At 45.2% G+C, this 20,112-nt stretch overlaps 1 protein-coding gene across 4 annotated transcripts in view; it reads left to right on the top strand.

Annotated features, from left to right (window-relative positions):
- The window catches only part of DNMT3A (DNA methyltransferase 3 alpha), a 151,103-nt gene that overhangs the window by 59,645 nt on the left and 71,346 nt on the right, over positions 1 to 20,112 (top strand). For 3 of the 4 annotated variants that reach the window (XM_069071992.1, XM_069071991.1, XM_069071993.1), the window contains exon 4: positions 17,444 to 17,711. In XM_069071992.1, coding sequence (XP_068928093.1) covers positions 17,444 to 17,711 — 268 coding nt within the window. Of the gene's footprint in view, positions 1 to 2,922; positions 3,018 to 3,907; positions 3,942 to 17,443; positions 17,712 to 20,112 lie in introns of those variants that run through there. The other variant, XM_069071994.1, reaches the window with a different exon arrangement.

The following is a 20,112-nucleotide window of genomic DNA, read 5'->3' as shown; positions in this document are numbered from 1 at the left end:
TAAACTAAGGGATTTGGACTTTATCCAGTTGGCAGTAGGGAGTCCTTGAAGGTTCTTGAGGGAGGGAGTAATGAAAGAACCATTTTAGTAGGACAAAAAAGGGCAGGAAAGGTAGCCTGTTTGGAATGATGTATTTCGTTGGAGTCAGGAAGGCCCGAGTTCAAATCCCACATTTGACACTTTCTGAACTGAACTTATCATTTTCTTCCCGAAATCTCTCCCTTTTCTTAACTTTCCTATTTCTTCTGAGAGCACCACCACCTTTCTATCTACCTACCTACATTCATTCTCAGTGTCATACACAACTCTGTACTCACATCAAATATTGAAGCAGTTGTCAAAAATTCTTGTTCTTTTCTTTGAAACACCTCTCACAAGAGTCCCTCTTCTCTCACTCCTGCAGAGATCACCCAAGTTCAAGTCTCCAGCACTTTTCCCCTGCAGTGGCTTTCTAATTGGCCACCCTGCCTCAGGTCTCTCTGGGCTCCATCCACAGCTTCCAAAGTGATTTTCCTAAAGCACAGATTGGACAGTGTCACTCCTTCAAACCCTCAGTTTCCTGTTACTTCTACAATAAAATACAATACAGCCTTTACAGCCTGCCCCCAACCTGCCTTTCCAGATATAGTTGTTGCACATTGTTTTCCTCCATGCACACTCCAGTCCAGCCAGATTGGCCTTCTGATGGTTCCTCTCACTCAACATTCCATTTCCCACCTCCAAACCTTTGTAGTAGCTGTCTGCCATGCCCAGAATATACTTCCTGACACCGTCCACTATCAAAATCCCTGTTTTCCTTCAAATCTCAGCTCAGAGGTTGTCTTCTGCACGAAGCATTTCCTGTTCCCATCATCTTCTAATACTTTCCCCTGAAAAAACACTTCATCTATTTTACGTACGTGTATATATCTACAGATGTACATATCGTCTCTCCTCTTCCCTCCAAGAGTTGTAAACTCCTTGAGGACAGGGACTGTATCACTTCTATCTTTGCATCTCCAAAAGTTGCCACAGTGCCTGGCAATAGGTACTTCATAATTGCTTGTTGATTGATTTATGATTAGATTTGTGATGGTGGTGGTGGTGGCTTCAATTTCAGTCATGTCTGACTCTGTGACACTTTTCTGAGGTCTGGGTTTTTTTTTTTGGCAAAGATAATTCATAGGTACGTCATTTCCTCCTCCAGCTATTTTACAGATGAGGAAACTGAGGCAAACAGGGTGAAGTGATTTGCCCAGGGTCACACAGCTAGTAAATGTCTGAGGTCAAATTTGAACTCAAGCCTTCTTGACCCCAGACCCCGGACTCTACACTATGGTGCCACCTAGCTGCTCTTATGAAGACAGAGTTATTCAATGTTTATATGTCTCAGACAATGCCTTAATATTTACCTACTGAGTTATTTGCCTTGGTGCTCTAGGAAATTTTCCACTGCGGATGAAATCACAGAATTTCTTAAAAGGGCTGTATGGCATTGGGGTGGAGGGGAGGGGAGAGATGGGGAGGAAGTCTAGAACTCAAAATCTTGTGGAAATGAATGTTGAAGATTAAAATAAACTAATTAATCCAGAAAAATAAAGGGGGAGGGGGACTGTATGGCAGAGGGATGGCAGCATTGACTTGGAGTCGGAGGAGCTGAGTTCAAATTCTAACTCCACCACCTACTTACTAGCTGTGTGATCTACAGCAAATCTACATCTAAGCCCAAGTTTCCTCATCTGCAAAATGTAGCAAGGATTTTCAGTGAGAGGATAGAGAACCAGTCTTAGATGCAGGAAGACCCAGGTTAATCGCTGCAATATGCTCATTTGTAAAATGAGAGGGTTCCTTCCACGACCTAAATCTATGACCTCAGATTTCTCATGTTGGGCCTTGCCAGTGATTTGCTGCAATCCTCTGTTTTACAATATTTCTGTATACATTATAGCCTCTCCCCTCCTAGACCAGCTTGTAGGCCCAGAGAGGGCAAACAAACGTTGCCTTTTGTTCATCTTTGTATGGTCACTGCCACGGGGCCTTGCAGGTTGGGTTAGGGCTAGCTCAAATCAAATCAAAGCTTGTCAAATACCACTTTCTAGATAAGGCCCCTCCTGATCCTTGCAGCCTCCTTCCAACTGCCAGGACCTACCTAACTCCGAATTATCTTATATTTCTTTTTAATCAATTCTGCCTTTATTTGTTTACATCCCCCCCCCAATAGAATGTAAGCTCTTTGAGATAAGGGCTGTTTCATTTTTGTATTTCTGTCTCCTGCCCCTGACAGAATACTTGACACACAGTAGGTGCTCAGAATACTTAACACACAGTAGGTGCTCAACACATCCCAGTAGGATTGGCCCCAACTACATTGAAAATGGTTATAATCAGAAATGCCGTGCTAGATCAGGTCCATGGTCCATTCGGTTTAGGAGTCTGTCTCTAAGGGGGATGCCAAGCAAAAAATCCTTTCCACCCCGACCTTGGTTTATCCTAATGCTGATGACCTCCAGCCCAGGATGGAGAGACTGGCTAACTGGTGTGGCATGAGGCTGGAGGTTGGCTATGGAACACCATCTGGTCCCGAGGGAGGGTGCTCCTTTGCTTAGCTCCCCTGTTGGCATCCTCTCTGGGCAACCCCTCCTTTCCCACCCCACTCCCCAAGGGCAGGAGTTAGACAAGTGGGCTCAGAGCTAGCGGCCTTGCTTAGCTAGGGCGTCAGTGGGGTGGAGGAGTTGAGGGGTGACGGATGCTCTGAATCTCTTTGGCTAGCCTTGCCTCCCAGCAGCTTCTTCTCCTGGCTGCAACACGATCTGGGGAGCCAGATGCCAGAGAAAAGGGGCTGTGAGAAGGGGCTGGGGCTAGAGGAGCTGGGAGGGGGGGAGAGTGGCTGGCCCCTTTCCAGTCTCTTCTGGGGGCCGGGCCACACTGCTTACGTGGACATGCGGCTGTTTCCTGAAACTAGAGTCAACCTGGAAAAATCTAGAGCTAGAGCTTGGGAGCTGATGGGCTTGCAGAGAGGAGAGGAGAGAAGCAAGAAGGTGGGGGTGGGCAGTGGGGGAGTAGTTATTTGTGCATGCACACACGTATGTGTGTCTAGCTCTCTAAGTATACAGATGTGGGTCTGTTAGTGTGCACGCTCCTGCATGCACCTCGGTGCGTGTGTCTTTAATCACAGGGAAGCAGCTGGCTTGCTGCCAGGGTTCCCGGATGGCACCGAGCAGAGCCACTGCAGGGCCTCTCCATCTGCCTGATAGGCCAGGGTGGGAGCCTTAAAGGCACAGCATCACCCCTGGGGGAGAAAGCTTTGTGAGAGCAGGGAGCCCCTTCACTGGCAGGGAGAGCCGGGGCTGGAGGTCTGGGGCAGGAAAGCTGGGGGGGAGCAACTCAGGCTGGGAGGCCTGAGAAGGGGAAGGGGGGCGTGGTTGATGGAGAGCCTGGGAATCTGGAGAAGCTGATGGAAGGGAGGAGCCTTAGAGAGCCCCCAGAAGCCTTGTATGCGCCCCACCAGCTAGTAATCCCTATGTCTTTTCCATGACTGTGAATTTCAGGTCCCCTTCTTGCCTGATCATCCAGGTAGCTGGGGCCATAAACTGAGACAGCCCCAATTTTTTTCCCCCTCGTCGTTTTAGCCCCTGCGTCATCCACTCCTCAGTGGGGCTGGGGGAAGGGCTTTTCTGTGGCCACACCCTCTAGCCTTGGTCCTGTTCCTTGGGTTCTATCTACAGCATCCTGTGGACCCTCCCAGAGGAGGTTTTCTTGGGAACAGAACCAAAGGAGTCCCCAGGCTAGCCTGGGGGTTGTAGAAGAAGCTGGCAGTCAGGCAGGAGGGGGGAGGGAGGCAGTCTGCTTGGACTCTGGGGAATGGCATTGCCTGAACCTGACCTCTCATCACTTTCACTGTGCATCTCTTCTACTTTGGTTCCTATAGGAACTGCACCTCGGCAAAGCTCATGATGACTCAGGTAGGCAACTGGTGAGAGGGAGGGAAGGGGGGAGGGGGGAAAGATAGGGAAATGTCAGGATCGTGGGATGACCACTAGGCCTTGCTGCTGCTTTCCTCTTGCCAGACAGCGGGGTTCCTTTGCCCCACAAATCCCAGGCCTCCACTGGGATTTCTAATCACTGCGCCCTTATTTTTGAACCTGACTTATTTCTATGCTGAGATGTAAAAACACAAGCCCAGAAAGCAAGGAGGAGTTAAGACTTTTATGAGCCCTTGATGACTTAGTTAGCAAACAGTGTCTGGAAGAAACAGCTGCCGAGTACACAGGGTTGGGGGGAGGGCGGAGAGGGAGACAGGGACAAGAAGGGAGGACCCTTGGGTACCAGCCACATAGAATGGATGGATGCTGGGAGTGTTTCTTTTGGCAGAGGCTGGAAGGATAAGAGCCTTCTGCCATGGGTGAGGTTGGCTCCTTGCGATAGACTGTACTGTGGGAACCTCTTAGCTTTGCCACTCGGATTTCATTGCAGGGAAGGGGTTGACATTTCTGTTATAAGGCAGCCATGAAATCAGCCAGCTGGTCAGGCATTATGAACACCTGAGAAGTTTAGCTAGGCTTGACTGTCTGGGTCGTTGGCCAACAGATTTGTAAAACTTAGAGTAAATGGGTGGGGCTCTGGGTGAGGCTGGTGTCTTTTGCCCAAGGAACAGCAAACACACAACAACCAAAAAACAGGTATTTAGTCAATAGCTGAGTCAATAAACATTTATTAAGCATCTATACTATGCTCAGCTCTGAAGACACATAGAAAAGCGCTAGACAGACCTTCTCTAGGAGCTCACAGTCTAATGGGTGACATCAACTTGCAAACAACTATGTACAAGCAAAATTGGACAAGATAAAGTGGAGATAATGATTTTTTAAGGGCTTACTCTGTACTAGGGGTACATTGGAAGAACAATCCCAACCAACCAATAGGCATCTACTAAGTACTTAAGATGTACCAAGGGCTATCCAAAACTGGGGCTCTCTAGACAAAAAAATAATGATAATAAAGTAAAGTTCTTGCCTTTGGGGAGTTTACATTCTGTCTAGGGGGAGATGTATATATTAAGTATATACAGAACAGATCCAAAATCAAGACAAGATAATTTGGACAAATTCCCTACGGTAAAAGTTAGATTTCAGAGCTTATTTTTTTCTGTTCATTTTTTAATATGATTGCCTGAAAGTGGATACTATGGGGAAGAACAATTTGTAAACAGAGATTTGGAGAAAGGCTAGAACCCTCTTTATATTTGACATGCCTTCGAGAAGGAGACAGGTGTGAGAAAAAAGCAGAGGGTTCCAGGTTTACAGAACGGTGTGGATGAAAGTTTTAGTATCAAAGGTGAGAACAGGTAAGAAAAAAAGACTGAGAGTAGTTTCATGTTGTTGTTGCATGGTTTCATTCATGTCTGACTCTTTGTGACCCCATTCAGGGGCTTCTTGGCAAAGACCCTGGAGCAGTGTGCCATTTCCTTCTCCAGCTCATTTTACAGGTGAAGAATCTGAGACAAACAGGGTTAAGTGACTTGCCCAGGGTCACACCACTAGTACATGTCTGAGGACAGATTTGAACTCATGAAGATGAATCTTTCTGATTCCAAGCCCAATTCACTATACCACCTAGATGTCTATTCAGTTTCATACATAAGACCATACTTTTAAGAACTGGAAGGGACCTTAGAAGCCATCTAATCCTACCTCCTTTTTTTTTTTTTGGCGTGGGGAATGCAGGGCAATTGGAGTTAAGTGACTTACCCAGGGTCACATGGCTAGTAAGTATTAAGTGTCTGAGGCAGGATTTGAACTCAGGTCCTCATGACTCCAGGGTCAGTGCTCTATTTAGTGTGCCCCCTACCTCCGTATTTTTTACAGATACAGAATCTGAGACCCAGAAAGGTCAACTTACTTGCCTATGGTCACAATGGTAGCAAATGACAGAGCTAGAATATGAACTAAGGTCTTCTTACCCTAGATGAAACACCCTCTCCATCATTCCACACTGTCTTGAGCCAACCAAACGGTCAGAAAGGGAGGAAAAACTTTTGGTGGTGGTGGGGTTAGGGGCATATTTGAAATCTAGATTGAATAGTTCCCTAGTCAAACAATAAGCATTTATTAAGCCAGACACTGTGCTAAGTGCCAGAGATACAAAGAAAGACAAAAACACATGTTCCCTGATTTCAAGGGTCTCATTTTCCAATGGGAGAATACTATATACAAATCACCATGCCTACCAGATATATATGATGCAAATGAAAACCTCAGAAGGAAGGCGCTAGCAGTAGATTGTCGGGGTAGTGGGAGGGGACGGTGGGGGGAGGTTTTAGTGAGACAGACCTTTTGCAGAAGGTAAGATTTGAGCTGTTTTATAAGAAATTAGGAGGAGAAGGTGAGGAAGTAGAACATTCTAGGCATTAAAGACAGCCAGTGAAAAGACCAAGTAGGGAAATGGAGACCAGAGTTTGAGGAACAGCAAGAAGGTCATTGTTCTTGAATCATAGAGAATGTGGAAGACAGTAAAGTCTAAAATGGGAGAGCTAGGAAGGGGCATGTTTGGGAAGGGGCAACTAGGTAATACAGTGGATAGAGCACTAGGCTTGGAATCAGAAAGATTCATCTTCCTAACTTCAAAATCAGGTCTCAGATACTTACTAGCTGTGTGACCCTGGACAAGTCACTTAACCCTGTTTGCCTCAGTATCCTCATCTGTAAAATGAACTAGAGAAGAAAATGGCAAACCACTCCTGTATCTCTCTGCCAAGAAAATCTCAGATGGATCATGGAGAGTCACACATAACTGAACAACAATACGTTGGGAAGGATTTTAAAAACCAAACAGAGGATTCTATATTTTGATCATAGGAGTAATAGGGAGCCACTGAAGTTTATTGAGGCAAGCAGGGAACGGGTAACACGGTGAGATCTATACTTCAGGAAGATCATTAGAGGAGGCCTTGAAGTAAAAAGGGAAGTAACATAAAGCATGTGGTGTGGTGGAAAGGTAATTTCTCATTTCACCAGCATTGCAGGCTTTCTGTTGGCGCTCATGAGAGGGGAGAAGGAATGGACAACACCACACAACAGCTTTCCTCTTCTTTCTTTCCTTCAATTTCTCCACACTAATGGAAATCTGGAGAAGATGAAGTTGGTACCTGGAGCTTCTTGTGGCAACAGTTGCTGTTGCTGCCATCTCCTTGGACAAGGAGTCTCAATTGCAATTCCCCAGAGCTGTTCATTGATTCCTGATCTAAAGACAGTTGCCAAATTAATCTTCCAGGAAAAAGAAATTTGGCCATGTCACTCCCCTACTCAAAAATCTTCGATGACTCCTCTGTTGCTTCTAGGATAAAATCTCAAATCTTTGGTTAAGCATTTAAAACTCTGCAAGAGGGGCAGTGGATAGAGCACCAATCCTGAAGTTCAAATCCACACTCTGACACTTAGTAGCTGTGTGACCCTGGGCAAGTCACTTAATCCTGATTGCCTCAAAAAAATAATAAATTTAAAAAAATAAAACCCTGTACAATGTGATTCCCATCTACTTTTGTAGTCTTCTGTCATTCCTGGCTCTAAGAGCTTTCTCCTTTCCAATCAGCAATTTGTTGGCTATTGCCCAAAGACAGCATCTCACCTCTTGCCTCCTCTTTGCCTGAATGGTCCCCCCATGTCTGGAATGCATTCCATCTTCACCTCTACCTCTTAAAACTCCTTGTTTTCCCCAGAACACAGCTGAGATGTTAGCTTCTCCTTAAGATTATTTTCCAGATTTTTAATGCTTTGCCCCTCTTGAGATTACTTTGTATCTTTGTATTTATTTCCTGGTGCACATGTCATATTGCCCCCAGTAGAAAGTGAGTTTTTTGAGGGCAGGCTGCTGTGTTTTTTGCCTTAATGTCTCCAGCACCCAGTGGTGCTTAATAAATGTTTGTTAAATGAACTGAGAAGGCAAGGAGTGCTGTGTTTATTGATGAATCAAGGGTATTTTAGGAAGTGATTTTCATAAAATCTATAGTGGAGTGTGGGGAAGCCCCTGTTAGAAGAACATTTTGGTAGCTGTGGACTGTGGGCATTTTTATGGTCAATTGGAATTGTAAAAGTTATCTCCAAACTTATGCTCAGGCTTAGTTCAGTCAGGCTCAGTTTTTCAAGCATTTCCTGAGCACCTACTATGTTCTGGACACTGCACTAGTCTCTGGGAATAGAGGCCAAAAAAAAAAATGAAACTGTTCTTGCCCTCAGAGAGCTTATATTCTATTAGTGCACAATGGTATGTCCAAGATAAATAAAGGTACAATAAATGCAAAATAATATAAGGAACCTTTTAGTGAGGGAGGCCCAATCAGCTGGGGGGGGGGGTGGAGGATGATCCTGTGGAAGGGGTGGCATGAGGACCAAAATTTGAATGAAGCTAAATATTGTAAAAGTCAGAGATGAGGAGGGAAGGAATACATTCCAGGCACAGGGAACATGAGTCTATGCATAGGTAGAGTGAAGGGAGTTGGAATGTTACAAATGAAGATCAGCCAGGAGGCCAGTTTGTCTGGAACTTGAGTGCATGAATGAGAGTGTATGATCAGCCTTGAAAGACAGGCTCACACCACATTGTGAAGGGTTTCAAATTCCAAATGCAGGAATTTGTATTTTATACTCAGGGCAATAGGGAGTCACTAGTACTTCTTGAGCAGGAGAGTTACAAGGTTATCTCTGTTTGGCAGCTGTGTGGAAGATGAATTGGAGCGATTGGGTCATAGAAGCTGAGAGAGACCTTAAATGTCATCCGGTGTCTATCCCCAGGAGGGGACTTCTTTATGCTAACACAGTCTCCTCTCCCTAGCTCCACTTACAGACCTTACCTTGCTATTCCATTGTATTAATTCTACCATTTCAGCTAAATTTCCCAGTTCCTGAGGCTGGGAGCCATATTTTAATCCTTTTGTAACCCTCCTTCTGCTGCTCTTCCCCCCCTTCTCCCTATGAGCCATCACAGTGCTGGGTAAGTGCTTAATAAATACCTCTCCGTTGGTTGACTCAGCTGTGGCCCTCCCTCTGTGGGAGGCTGGAAACTGTGGGGGGCAGTGTCCTGCATCTGGCTCAGAGGTTATGAGGTCAGAAGTGATTGAGAAGATAAAGGCTAACCTTGGGAGCTTGTCTTCATCTTCACCTAGGAAAGGAAATTTGATTTGCTTTGGACTTGCCCAGCACCAGAGAATAAGCAAGACAAGACAAGAAGCATTTATTAAGCACCTACTGTGTGCTAAGTTCCTGAGACACAAAAAGAAAGACAGTCCCTGACCTCAATGAGCTTATATGCTAATAGGGGAACACAACACACAAGGGAGCTGAAAAGAGAATGGGGAAGGTACTCACTAGAGGATGCCGTGGTCAAGTCCTGAGAGCCAGAAGAACAGTAAGGAGGGAATGAAGGATGGCTAGTCTAGGCCAGATCCAAAATGGAGTCTCTGGAAGGAACACAACAGCGGGAGTAGGGGGCTAAAAAGAACAGAGGGATCTTCCATGGCAAGGAGACCCCAGGCATGAGGGAAAGCTCCAGGTTGAGAGAGTAACTGAGGCATGGCATCCAAGTTCTGAGAGTCCAAAGCAGAAGCAGGAAGGAAACAAAGTAAGGATAGGAAGGAAAATGGAGAATCGAGGAGTAATGGGGAAGAGGACATGGGTGGGCAAGGTTAGTGGACCTGAGGAGGGATGAGCTTGAAGGAGGGTGCTAAAGAGGGACTGGATTGAAACTGTCTTTGGAAACAGGGGGGGGGGGAGAATGAGGATCATAGGGATCTGGTGGGAGGGAAGAAGGCTGTCAAAAAGCCGTATCTCCCAGGGCTCTATGCCCATGGAGCTGGCAATCAACAGGAAGTGAGTCCTTGAGGTGAGGAAAGCCACTGTGATGCACTGGGCAGGAAGTGACAAGAGAGCTATAAAAAGCAAGCTTTGTGTGTGTGCGAGCAGCTTTGTGGGGCCCAGAAACCCAGCAGCTGCTTTGGCAGCCCCATGTGCTAGGGAGTGGCCAGAGGGAGACGGAGGACCATATCATGGTAAGGGAATGGACGGTCTGACCCCACTCTGATGCTTCCCAGCGGTGGGAGGATGGACCAGGTACACCCAAGTACAGCATTCACTGCTGCCAAGGAAGTTGGCAAGAGGAACACCTGGAAAGATGTTTTCCTGTATCGATGGCATCCATGTACGAGCCTGTCTGTGCTTGTCTACCATGAGAGACGCCTGCAACAGCTGGTCCCATTTGAGTCTGGCATATTTCAAGTTTCAGGCTGTCTTGTCATTCTGACCCACATGACCATAGTGAGGCCTCCTGAGGTCAGAGGACAGACACAACCCAAGGGGATTTCCCTTGCTGAGGCAAGGTGGAAAAACCTAGAACTAATGCATAGGAAACCATAGAGCTTTGCTTTCTTATCTAGAAGTAGGTCTTGCACAACCTACTAGCTCTGTTGGCACCTTCTATTCCCTGTCCTACCCTTCAGCTTTGGCTTTTTTCCACCTCCCCCCTCAAACCTCTCCAATTAGGTCTCATTCCCCTACTCTAAGCCCTGCCAGGAACTTCTTCCACCCCCCATAGCCTTTCCATCCCTTTTCTATGAAGGTCTCCCATTTCTACAACATTCATTAAGGTTTGGTGGATGCCTGTTTGGAGGAACTACAGTAGACCAACAGTAAGTGAAGGTACTATGGCCCATGGGGCACAATCCTTTTTTCATTCTTGAATCCCTAAGTCCTTATTTCCACCTTCAGGTTCCTTCTCCTTGTCTTCAGTTATTAGGCCATAGCTTTAGAGCTGGAAGGGACCTCAGAGGACATATAGTCTAGCCCCCTCATTTTGCAGATTAGAAACTGAAGCACAGGGAGGTTAGGTCACAGAGGTAGTGTCAGAAACAGGATGTTCTGATTTCAGAGCTGTGGTACATAACTATACCATGCTTATTCTTTAAAAAAACAAAACAAAAACTGAGTCTCCCTGCGTTTCATAGGCTGGGACCTAGTGCAGGGACCACTCATGGGCTGATCTCACTCTGATTAGTATGGAAGCTTTGTCCATTTCTGACCAGGGCATTCTGCCTCTCTTTAGGCAACCAGGTAGTCCTCTGCTTCCTTTTGAAACACCTCATCAGCTTAGCCCCGATGAGGTTCAGGACCCTCAGACTCAAGAGATCCACCAGCTTAAGCCTCCCTGGTAGCAGGGATTTCAGGCTTGCACACCAAACCCAGATCTGCCTTCTCAATCCTGTCCCCACTAAGTGTTCTGTATGGGCTGGGTTTTTTTGTTTGGCTGGTTGTTTTTTTTTTTTTGGGGGGGGGTAGCTGTTATTTACAGACCCCAAGTCACTCCACTTTCTTCCTCAATGAGTACAAAACATGGCTCACATTTTTTCTCTCCTCCCCAATTTCTGCCCTCATACTAGAGGACTTCAACATACATATTGGCTCTCCCCCAAATTTCCTAACCACTTGCTTCCTATGACCTACTCACCTCCCATGAACTACGCCCCCACCCTACCTCAAACAAATACAAAGATAGTCATACCCTTGATCTTGTCACCACCCATAAAAGTACCACCTCGATGGTCAAGAATTCTGAAGTCCCCTTTTCTGACCATAATCTATTGGCTCTTTAGCCCTGCCTCTACCTTCCCTTACAAAGCCCTGCTCTTTGTCTATACCATGACCTCTTATCCCTTAACTTCTAAATTCTCTCAAAGACCATCTCTCCCTGTGCTAGCCACTCTCTCTTCTTCTCCCCATCTTGACCCCTTGGTGAACTAATTCAACTTTATACTGTCCTGCTTTCTTGAATCCCCAGCTCCCTTATCATATCGTCGACTATGTCCAGCCAAGACTCAGTTTTGGATGTCTTCCACCATTCATTGCCTTCACTCCTAGACATGTGCTACTGAAATGAGTTGGAGAAAAATCACATATTTTAACTGAGTCCATTACAAACTTATGTTACCTAGCCTCGTCTGGGCCCTAACTGCTTCTGGGAAATTCTACTATACCTCCCTTCTCAATTTACTGTCCTGCTCTCCACAGCAGCTCTCCCAAACGTTTTCATCCCTCATCAAGTCTCCCATGGCTCTCCCTCCCCTTACTCTAAGCTGAGGGCCTTTTTTCATATTTTATAGAAAAAAATTGAGGCCATTCACAATGAACCCCCTTTTCTCCCCTCTTCCTCGTCTCCTATTACTCAGCCACCTTTGGCCAATTTCTATACTTTCACCCTTGTTTCACATGTTGGAGTGGCCTCACTCCTTCCCAAAGCATACCTTTCTACCTGCTCAAGCAATCCCATCCCATTTCATATCCTATAACATATTGCCCTCTCTGTCATCTCATTTTTCACTCTTTCACGTATTCTCAATCTCTTCCTGTCCACTAGCTCATTTCCTACTGTCTACTGACAGGCCCATGTCTCCCCATCTTGAAAAAACCCTCACTTGATCCTTCCATTCCTGCTGTCATCCTATAACTCACCTGCCTTTGTGGTTAAACTCAAAAAAGCTGTCTACAATTAATTCCTCTTTGCTCACCCTCCTCTTAACTCCTTATAATCTGGCTTTCAACCTTATCATTCCACTGAAACTTCTCTCTGGAGTTACCAACCATCTCTTAATTGCCAGATCCAATGGCCTTTTCTCGATCCTCATTCCCCTTGACCCTCTGCAGCCTTTGACATGTAGATCATGCTGTCTTCCTTGCCACTCTCTTCTCTCTAGGTTTTTCGGACACCACTCTCCTAGTTTTCCTCCTTCCTCTCTGACTGTTCCTTCTCTGCCTCCTTTGCTGGGTCTTCCTCCAGATCACATTCCTCAGAGTTCTCTTCTGGGTCCTCTTCTCTTCTCCTGTTGCACTATTTTACTTGGAGATCACCTCCTCAGCTCCCATGGATTTAATTAGCACCTCATCTACTTTTCCTGCCCCCAGTCTCTCTGCCGACCTACAATCTCAAATCTCCAACTGCCTAAATGTCCAGTAAACATCTTAAACTCGACATGTCCAAAAGGGAAATCACTCATTTTCCTCTAAATTGTGTCCCCCTCCCACCTTTCCTGTTATTCCAGAGGACAACAACATCCTTGCAGCTCCTCAGGCTCATGACCAAGGAATCATCCTGGATTCCTCACTATCTCTCACCCCCCCCCCCCCATATCCAAACTGTTGCCAGGGTCTGTCAATTTCACTTTTGCAACAAGTCTCCAATATGTCCCCTCCCTCATCAAACCCTAAGTATCTCCTATTTATCCTGTATGTGGCTTGATTTTTATATATGTATTTGCATATTGTCTCCCCCATAAGATTATAAACTCCTTGAGGGTAAGGGCTATCTTTTGCCTCTTTTTGTATCCTCAGAGCTTAGCACAGTGCCTGGCACATAGTAGGGACTTAATAAATGTTTATTGATTGATTGATGCATTGAATCAATGAATTCCCATCTTTGACTGTGCCTGCCAGGCTTCTATAGCTCCAGGCTAGACAGCAATAATTAATCTGAAAATTTTAGCGCTGAAACAGACCTTAGAGATAATCTCGTTGTCAAGGGTCTGTTTTCTTCTTATGGGAACCAGGGTGGCCTAGTAGAAAAAAAACCCCTAGATTTGGAGTCAGGACCCAGGTTCAAATTCTAGTAATTTATGTAACCTTGGGAATGTCTAGTCTTTTCTCTGGGCCTCAGTTTTACCATCTGTAAAATGATGGATTCAAGGTCTCTAAGTGAGCTAAGTGTCTTCTCATTCTTAACTCTGTGGTAGTTAAAATGATCTTTTATTACCTAAACATATGAAGTCTTTTCTATTCTCTAAAATTCTAGAAAAGCCTGACTTTGGGGATAGAGGTAATAGGAGAACCCTAGATTATTGCAATTGTTCCCCAAGTCTCCCTCCCTCCAATCCATCCTATACAGCACTATCAAATTAGTCTTCTTAAAACACAGCTGCCTTCCCTGCCCCAAAACCTTCAGTGGCTCCCCATTGCCAACTGAATAAAAGTTCAGACTTTTTTTTTTTTAGTCTGTAGTCCCTAACTTTATTGCATCTTTTTTTTTTTTTGGTCTTTATTAATTTGTTTACTTTTAGTTTACAAGATTCATTACCACAATTCCTTGAGTTTCAAATTTTCTCTCCCACCCCCCACCATGGTGGCATAAAATCAAGTACAGTATCTGCAAATACTTTCACATTAGGCATTAGTCAGGTTATAAAGAAGGATTGTACCAGATGGAATGAAGAATGCGAAAGAGGAAACAAAACCAAACAAGAGAACGAAAAAGGGCAGGTAGTTTGCTTCAATCTTGGTTCAATCATAGTTCTTTCTCTGGATGTAAACATCTCTCTCCATCATCAGTCTTTTGGATTTGACTTATGTCTCTGGATTTCTGAGAGTTCATCAAAGTTGGTCGCCAAAAGTTCAGACTTTTTAGCCCAGCACGGAAGGTTCTCAACAATCTAGCTGTAGCTTCATTTCATTTTTCCAACTTTATTTTATTACATTTCCCCTTCTCTCCAACCTCGTTGAACCATGCCACCAATAAATTCACAGGGTGGGGGATTCAGGGGCCACTTTCTAATGAGCACCTATAGTAGAGAATAGAGAAACACAAGTAGGCCCAGACATATCAGTGCCAACCCCATATCTATGTATCTGAACTGGAGCTCTAAGGAGAGAGGGAGGCAGTGTCCTTCTCAACCTGCTAATATCCCTCCTTTGTTTGACTGAAGACATTCAGTGGAGGCTCTTGCAGTTGTCAGGATAATTGTAGAGGGGCTGTTTGTTCAAAGCACCAGGTGCTGGCCTACCTGTGGGCCTTCCACGCTCTCCTTCGATGCATCACCATCCCATGCCTCTGTCCTCTGTCCTCTCTTTATGGTTGTACCCCCCGAGTACCATCCTACTCCCTTTTCTCTCACCATACCATACCTTTTCTCTAAGTGATTTCATTAGCTCCCATGGGTGCAATTATTATCTCTGGGCAGATATTCCCAAATACATACATTTGACCCTCATTTCTCTGGATCTCCAGTCCCACATCATCAGCTTCCTGCTGGACATTTTCACCTGAATGCCCCAAAGGCATATCAAATTCTCCAAAACAGAACTTGTTATCTTTCCCCTTAAACCCAGGTTTCTTTCGAACTTCCTTATTTCTGCTGAGAATGCCATCATTCTTTGTCACCCAAGTTTACAGCCCCTCTGTCAGCCTTGATTTTTCACTCTTCCTTATCACCCTGAATCCAATCATTTGTCAAGCCTTGTCAATTTTACCTACACAACATCTCTTGAATCTACCTCCATCTCTCCATTCACATGATTACCACCCAAGTATGGGTCCATCTCACATCTCACCTGGATTTTTATAATAATAGCCTCCTCATTGCTTTCTCTGCTTCCAGTGCTCCCCACATTTCCCACACAGTTGCCTGTGATATTCCTGAAGAACAAATCTGACCCTGGCACTAGTCTACTCCATAAACACCCCATTGGCTCTAGGATAAAACACAAGCTCTTGTTTAGCCTCTTTGGGGGGGGATGGTACTTAAAGCCCTTTGCAATCTGGCTCCCCCATCTTTCATTTTAGTTCAGCAAAAGGCTGTTTACTAATTTGATTTCCCGTTAACACCCCTCTCCCCATGAAGTCTATGTTCTAGGCAAATTGTCCTATTTGTTCTCTCTCTGTGTCTCTCTCTTTCTGCCTCTGTCTGTCTGTCTGTCTGTCTCTCTCTTTTTCCATGCATTATTCTATCTCCTACCATTCTGCTTTTGCCCAGTCTGTTGTCCATGCCTGGAATACTTTCCCTCCTCATCTCCATGGAATGCTGCACTACCTCGTCTCTGACTTTGAAAATCCTTAGCTCCCTCTAAGGCTTCAACCAAGTGCCCCTTCCTACATGAGATCTTTTTGCTCCATGTCCCCTCGGCCAACTGTTTGGTGTTCTCCCCAAAGCACTTTTTATACATTTTTCATTTCCCTTCCCTTTATTAGAACATAAACTCCTTGAAGGCAGGGACTGGTTTATATTTTTGTCTTTGTATCTGATTGGTTCACTGATGCTCTGAGGAAATGATTATGATACTTGTATATTTAAATGAGAGGGTAGATACAAGAAAGCAGATAGAAGATGCCAGGTCAGAAAGGGCAGTCCTAGGACTCATATGATCTTGGAGTTAAGAAGACTTGAGTTCCTATCTTGCCTAACACACTTACTAGCTGTGTGACCTTGGGTAAGTAGTTTAATCTCCCTGGGTTTCAGTTTTTTCACCTGTAAAATGGGGGTAATAGCAACTACCTCACTGGGTTACTATGAGGATCAAAGGAATTAACACATGTAAAGGGCGTTGCAAACCTTAAAGCTGTATATAAATGTTCACTATTAAGAGACTGAAAGAGGTCATCTACTCCAGCTTTCCTATTTTACAGGTGAGAACAACTGAGGCCCAGAGAGATTAAATTTATCCAAAATTACACAGGTAGTAAGTAAGCAGCAGTCAGGTCCCCTGACTCCAAGTACACAGCTTTTCCCACTAGATCATGCTGATATGGAAAGAGAGGGAGAGGAAGGTGGACAGAGAGGGAAAGACAAGGTCCAGGCATTGGGTCTGTACATTGGAAAGCTCTGAAGTCTGCTTGAGAAGCAAACTACTCTCTTAATGGCCATTTAAATTATGGCTTGTGGACTGACTTTGGTTGGCAAACCTGGTGCTATCTCTCTAATGCTTTCTCATGTTTCTTTCATCTGCCCTGATGCTGAGGATAAATATTACCTAGGGAATAATTTGACCTGCTTTTAAGATCCTGGAGGACCTAAAGTAATCCAGGTCCCAGTGGTCTGAGCAGCAGTAGGTGTGTCAAGGAGCGGTCACCCTACCTGTAACCCCTAGATGGTTTCTTAAGGATAAGAACAGTTTTAAGGCAACAGGTGATAAGAAGGAGATTTCCACCCCCACCCCATCCACTCCCGTGTCAATCTAGTTATCACACTTATTTTAAAGGACCAGAGGGCTGGGGCTGGGGCTAGGCTGGGTGGAGTTGAGTTCATTGATTTCGGAATCAGAGTGGCCCTTTGGTAAGCCCCTTTATGGGACAACTTAGCTTTATGGCCCTGACCTTCCTACTCTCCCAGGCAGTTAATCATTTCCTAGAAATGGGGTTTGGCCTTGAAAAGGTGAAGAGAAGGGAGGGTTTAAGGGGAGGGTCCCAAGCACTAAAATTAGAAGGGAGAACACCAGAATCAAACTGAGGACATTTGAATCCAATTGGGACTAGGAGAACAGAGTGATTGTTCTTGTAGTCTGAGAAGCATTGGACCTAGATTGGGAAGCACTAGAGTCTTTTGGTAGGTATGCTTTTTTGATGGGTGTCAAAGTTATAAATCAGGGACCATGAATCCAGGTCAGTAAACTTGTTGATCTTTTGTCTAATACCTTGTCATGTTGTTTCTCTCTCATCTCTTAAGGTGGAAAACAGCGACACCCCTAAGGACGTTGCCGCAACTTCAAAGTCCCCCTCCATGGCTCAGGACACCAGTCCTGCAGAGCTGCTGCCCAATGGGGATGTGGAGAAGCTCAGTGAGCCCCAGCCAGAGGAAGGGAGCCCTGCTGGGCGAAAGGGTGGGACACGGGCTGAGGGAGAGGCAGAGGCAGAAAGCACCCCGGAGGCTGCCCGCACCCTGGAGAATGGCTGCTGTACCCCCAAGGATGGGCAAGAAGCCCCCGTTGTGGGTGGTGAGTCCTCAGTTGTCAAGTCTTAACTTGAGTAGTATATCTCTCTCGTCTCTAATTTTTCTCAGGACTATTCTTAAGAGACTGGGGACTTGGATTTCAATGAAGCCCTAGGAATGGACTTAGCAATGAATACAGAATTGAGAACAAGAAGGAGCTTTCAGGTTGGGGCTTGAAAAAGCTGATAAAGGTCTTGAGGCTACAGATTCCTCACCTTTGGATTCTGGTCGGTCCCTCTTTTCTGCATTCTAGGAGACTGGGAAGCAATGCATATTTGGGTACCAGGGATCTGGAGGGGTCCAGTGTTTGCGTGTAGTAGAATATGAAGGTGCCCTATCTATCCAATTGTTCAGCTTTCCTACCCCTTGGCCTTGGGGTCTTGAAGATGTAAAAGTTGAGGGCCATTGCATTTTTTCCCAGCAAAGATGCTTTGAGCCTGCTGTACTTGGGGTGTGAGTTTACCTGGCTGGAAAATGGGAAATTAAGTCATGGAAGGGTTAAGAGAGGGAGAGTTGTATCTGGAGATCCTAAGAGAGTCGTAGAATTCTGGGAGCTTGTGTGACACAGAACCTTCTGGGCCATGGCCTAGTCCAGAGGATCAAAAGCTGTTACCTCCTGGTAGCTTGTGTTTATGCAGTTCTGGATTAAAGCCTCCATTTCCCTTTCAGGTTCAACCAACTCACTTCTGGGCAGAATTGTAGAATCATTAGTAATTTGCATGTTGTTTTGCCTTAGTGCATTTCAATTTCAAGAGGCCCTCGCTGAAAGTATATAAGATGAAATAAGTAAATTAATTAGTATAATCCATTATAATTGTACCCAAACCCAATGTTTAGAGAAAACACGATGATCCTGTGTCTTAAAAAAAAATCAATCAAGTGAATCATATTCCAGATTTAGGAAGAGTGAGACAGGGGAAAACCAGGTCCTTCAAACTGTCTCCTAGGTCCTCTAGACCTACCCTTGCCTCCCACTTGCATCTTTCCTTTAAATAGAACTGTTCCCTTTTAGGAGTTAGGAGTGAGCACTTAGTTCCCTTTGGAGAATGGAATCCTGGCAGGCAAGGGCTCCATCCCCTAGATTATGGATTGAGTTAGGGGGAACTGACGGGGCTATCCTGGATCCCATCAGCTTTCTCATAGGATAAATAGGTAAGGGAATGGTTTAAGTGGAAGAGAGCCTGGAAGAAGGAGTGTTGGGAGGTGACCTTGGAGTGGTTGCTGAACTCTTGGGCAAGGGGAGGGAAACCTGGCATTACTATCCAGGCTATTGGTATGATATCAATGTAAAGAATGCTGGATTTGGAGTCTAAAACCTGGGTTCAAATCATCCTTCTGCTATTTGCTATTTACCTGTTACTCCTTACTCTGTGTGCCCTTAGACAAGGTACTGAAAGGATGGAATAGTGGAAAGAGGACTAGTGCTGGACTCATAGGACCCTGGGTTCAAATCCCAATTCTGATTCATTGGCTACTATTTGTGTGACCATGGGAAAATCACTTTACCTCTGTAGACTCAGTTTCTTCAAGTGTAAAATGGTGGGTTTTGACTAAATGATCTCTCAAACCATTCCCCCTCTTTGGGTCTCAGTTCTCCCTCATCTCTGAGGAAGCTGGATTTGATCTCTAATATGCCATCCCATTCCAATCCTAGGGTCCCTTCTAACCTCTTTACCATCTAATTTGGATTGTTCCAGATGTATTTACTGAAATCTTCCTGTTGTGGGACACCATTTTGCTAGGACTAGTATAGGCTCAGAGCCAGGAAAGCTCTTCCGTGATGGTATTGACCTTGGCATTTTTCTCTTCATTGTGTGTTTTGAAGAGTCTGGTTTCTGTCTCTGGTCTTGCCTCCCAGAATCTTTGGTCTCCTTTTTGTCTTGGTGCTGAGTATATTAGGAAGAAGTGTCCAGGCTTTCCACTACCTAAAAGCAGAGATCCCAGGGCTGCCACTGTCAGGTTGAGGAGACAGACTTGGGGAAGGGAAAAGAAAAGAATGGAATAAACATTTATTTATATAGCATTTACTGTTTGTCAGGCACTATGCTAAATGCTTATTACAAATATTATCTTATTCAACCTTACCAGGTTTTTTCCCCTTATTTTACAGATGTGGAAACTCAGGCACAGAGAGCTTACGTGACTTGCTCACGGTCACATAACTAGTGACTAGTCTGAGGGCAGATGTGAACTCGGGTCTTCCTGACTCCAGGTCCAGCAGTCTCTCCATATCACCACCAGCTGCCTCAAAAGCTGGGCTGTTCTCTGTTCTTAATTTGCTGCGGGATTACTAAAGAGCCTAGTGGGGTTGCTTGGATGTTTGGAAAGTGGGAATCGCTGAGCCACTGCAGAGATGGTTAGGCTTTGTGTAGGGCTATTATTGACATGTTGGTGGTTATGTGGGT

The sequence above is a fragment of the Petaurus breviceps genome, unplaced genomic scaffold (genome assembly GCF_028583685.1).
Source record: "Petaurus breviceps papuanus isolate PSGF00001 unplaced genomic scaffold, PetGlider_PUasm1.0 90845, whole genome shotgun sequence".
NCBI lineage: Eukaryota > Metazoa > Chordata > Mammalia > Diprotodontia > Petauridae > Petaurus > Petaurus breviceps.
Note: the sequence above shows the minus strand (reverse complement) of the source record. Positions and strands in the feature narration are given on the sequence as shown.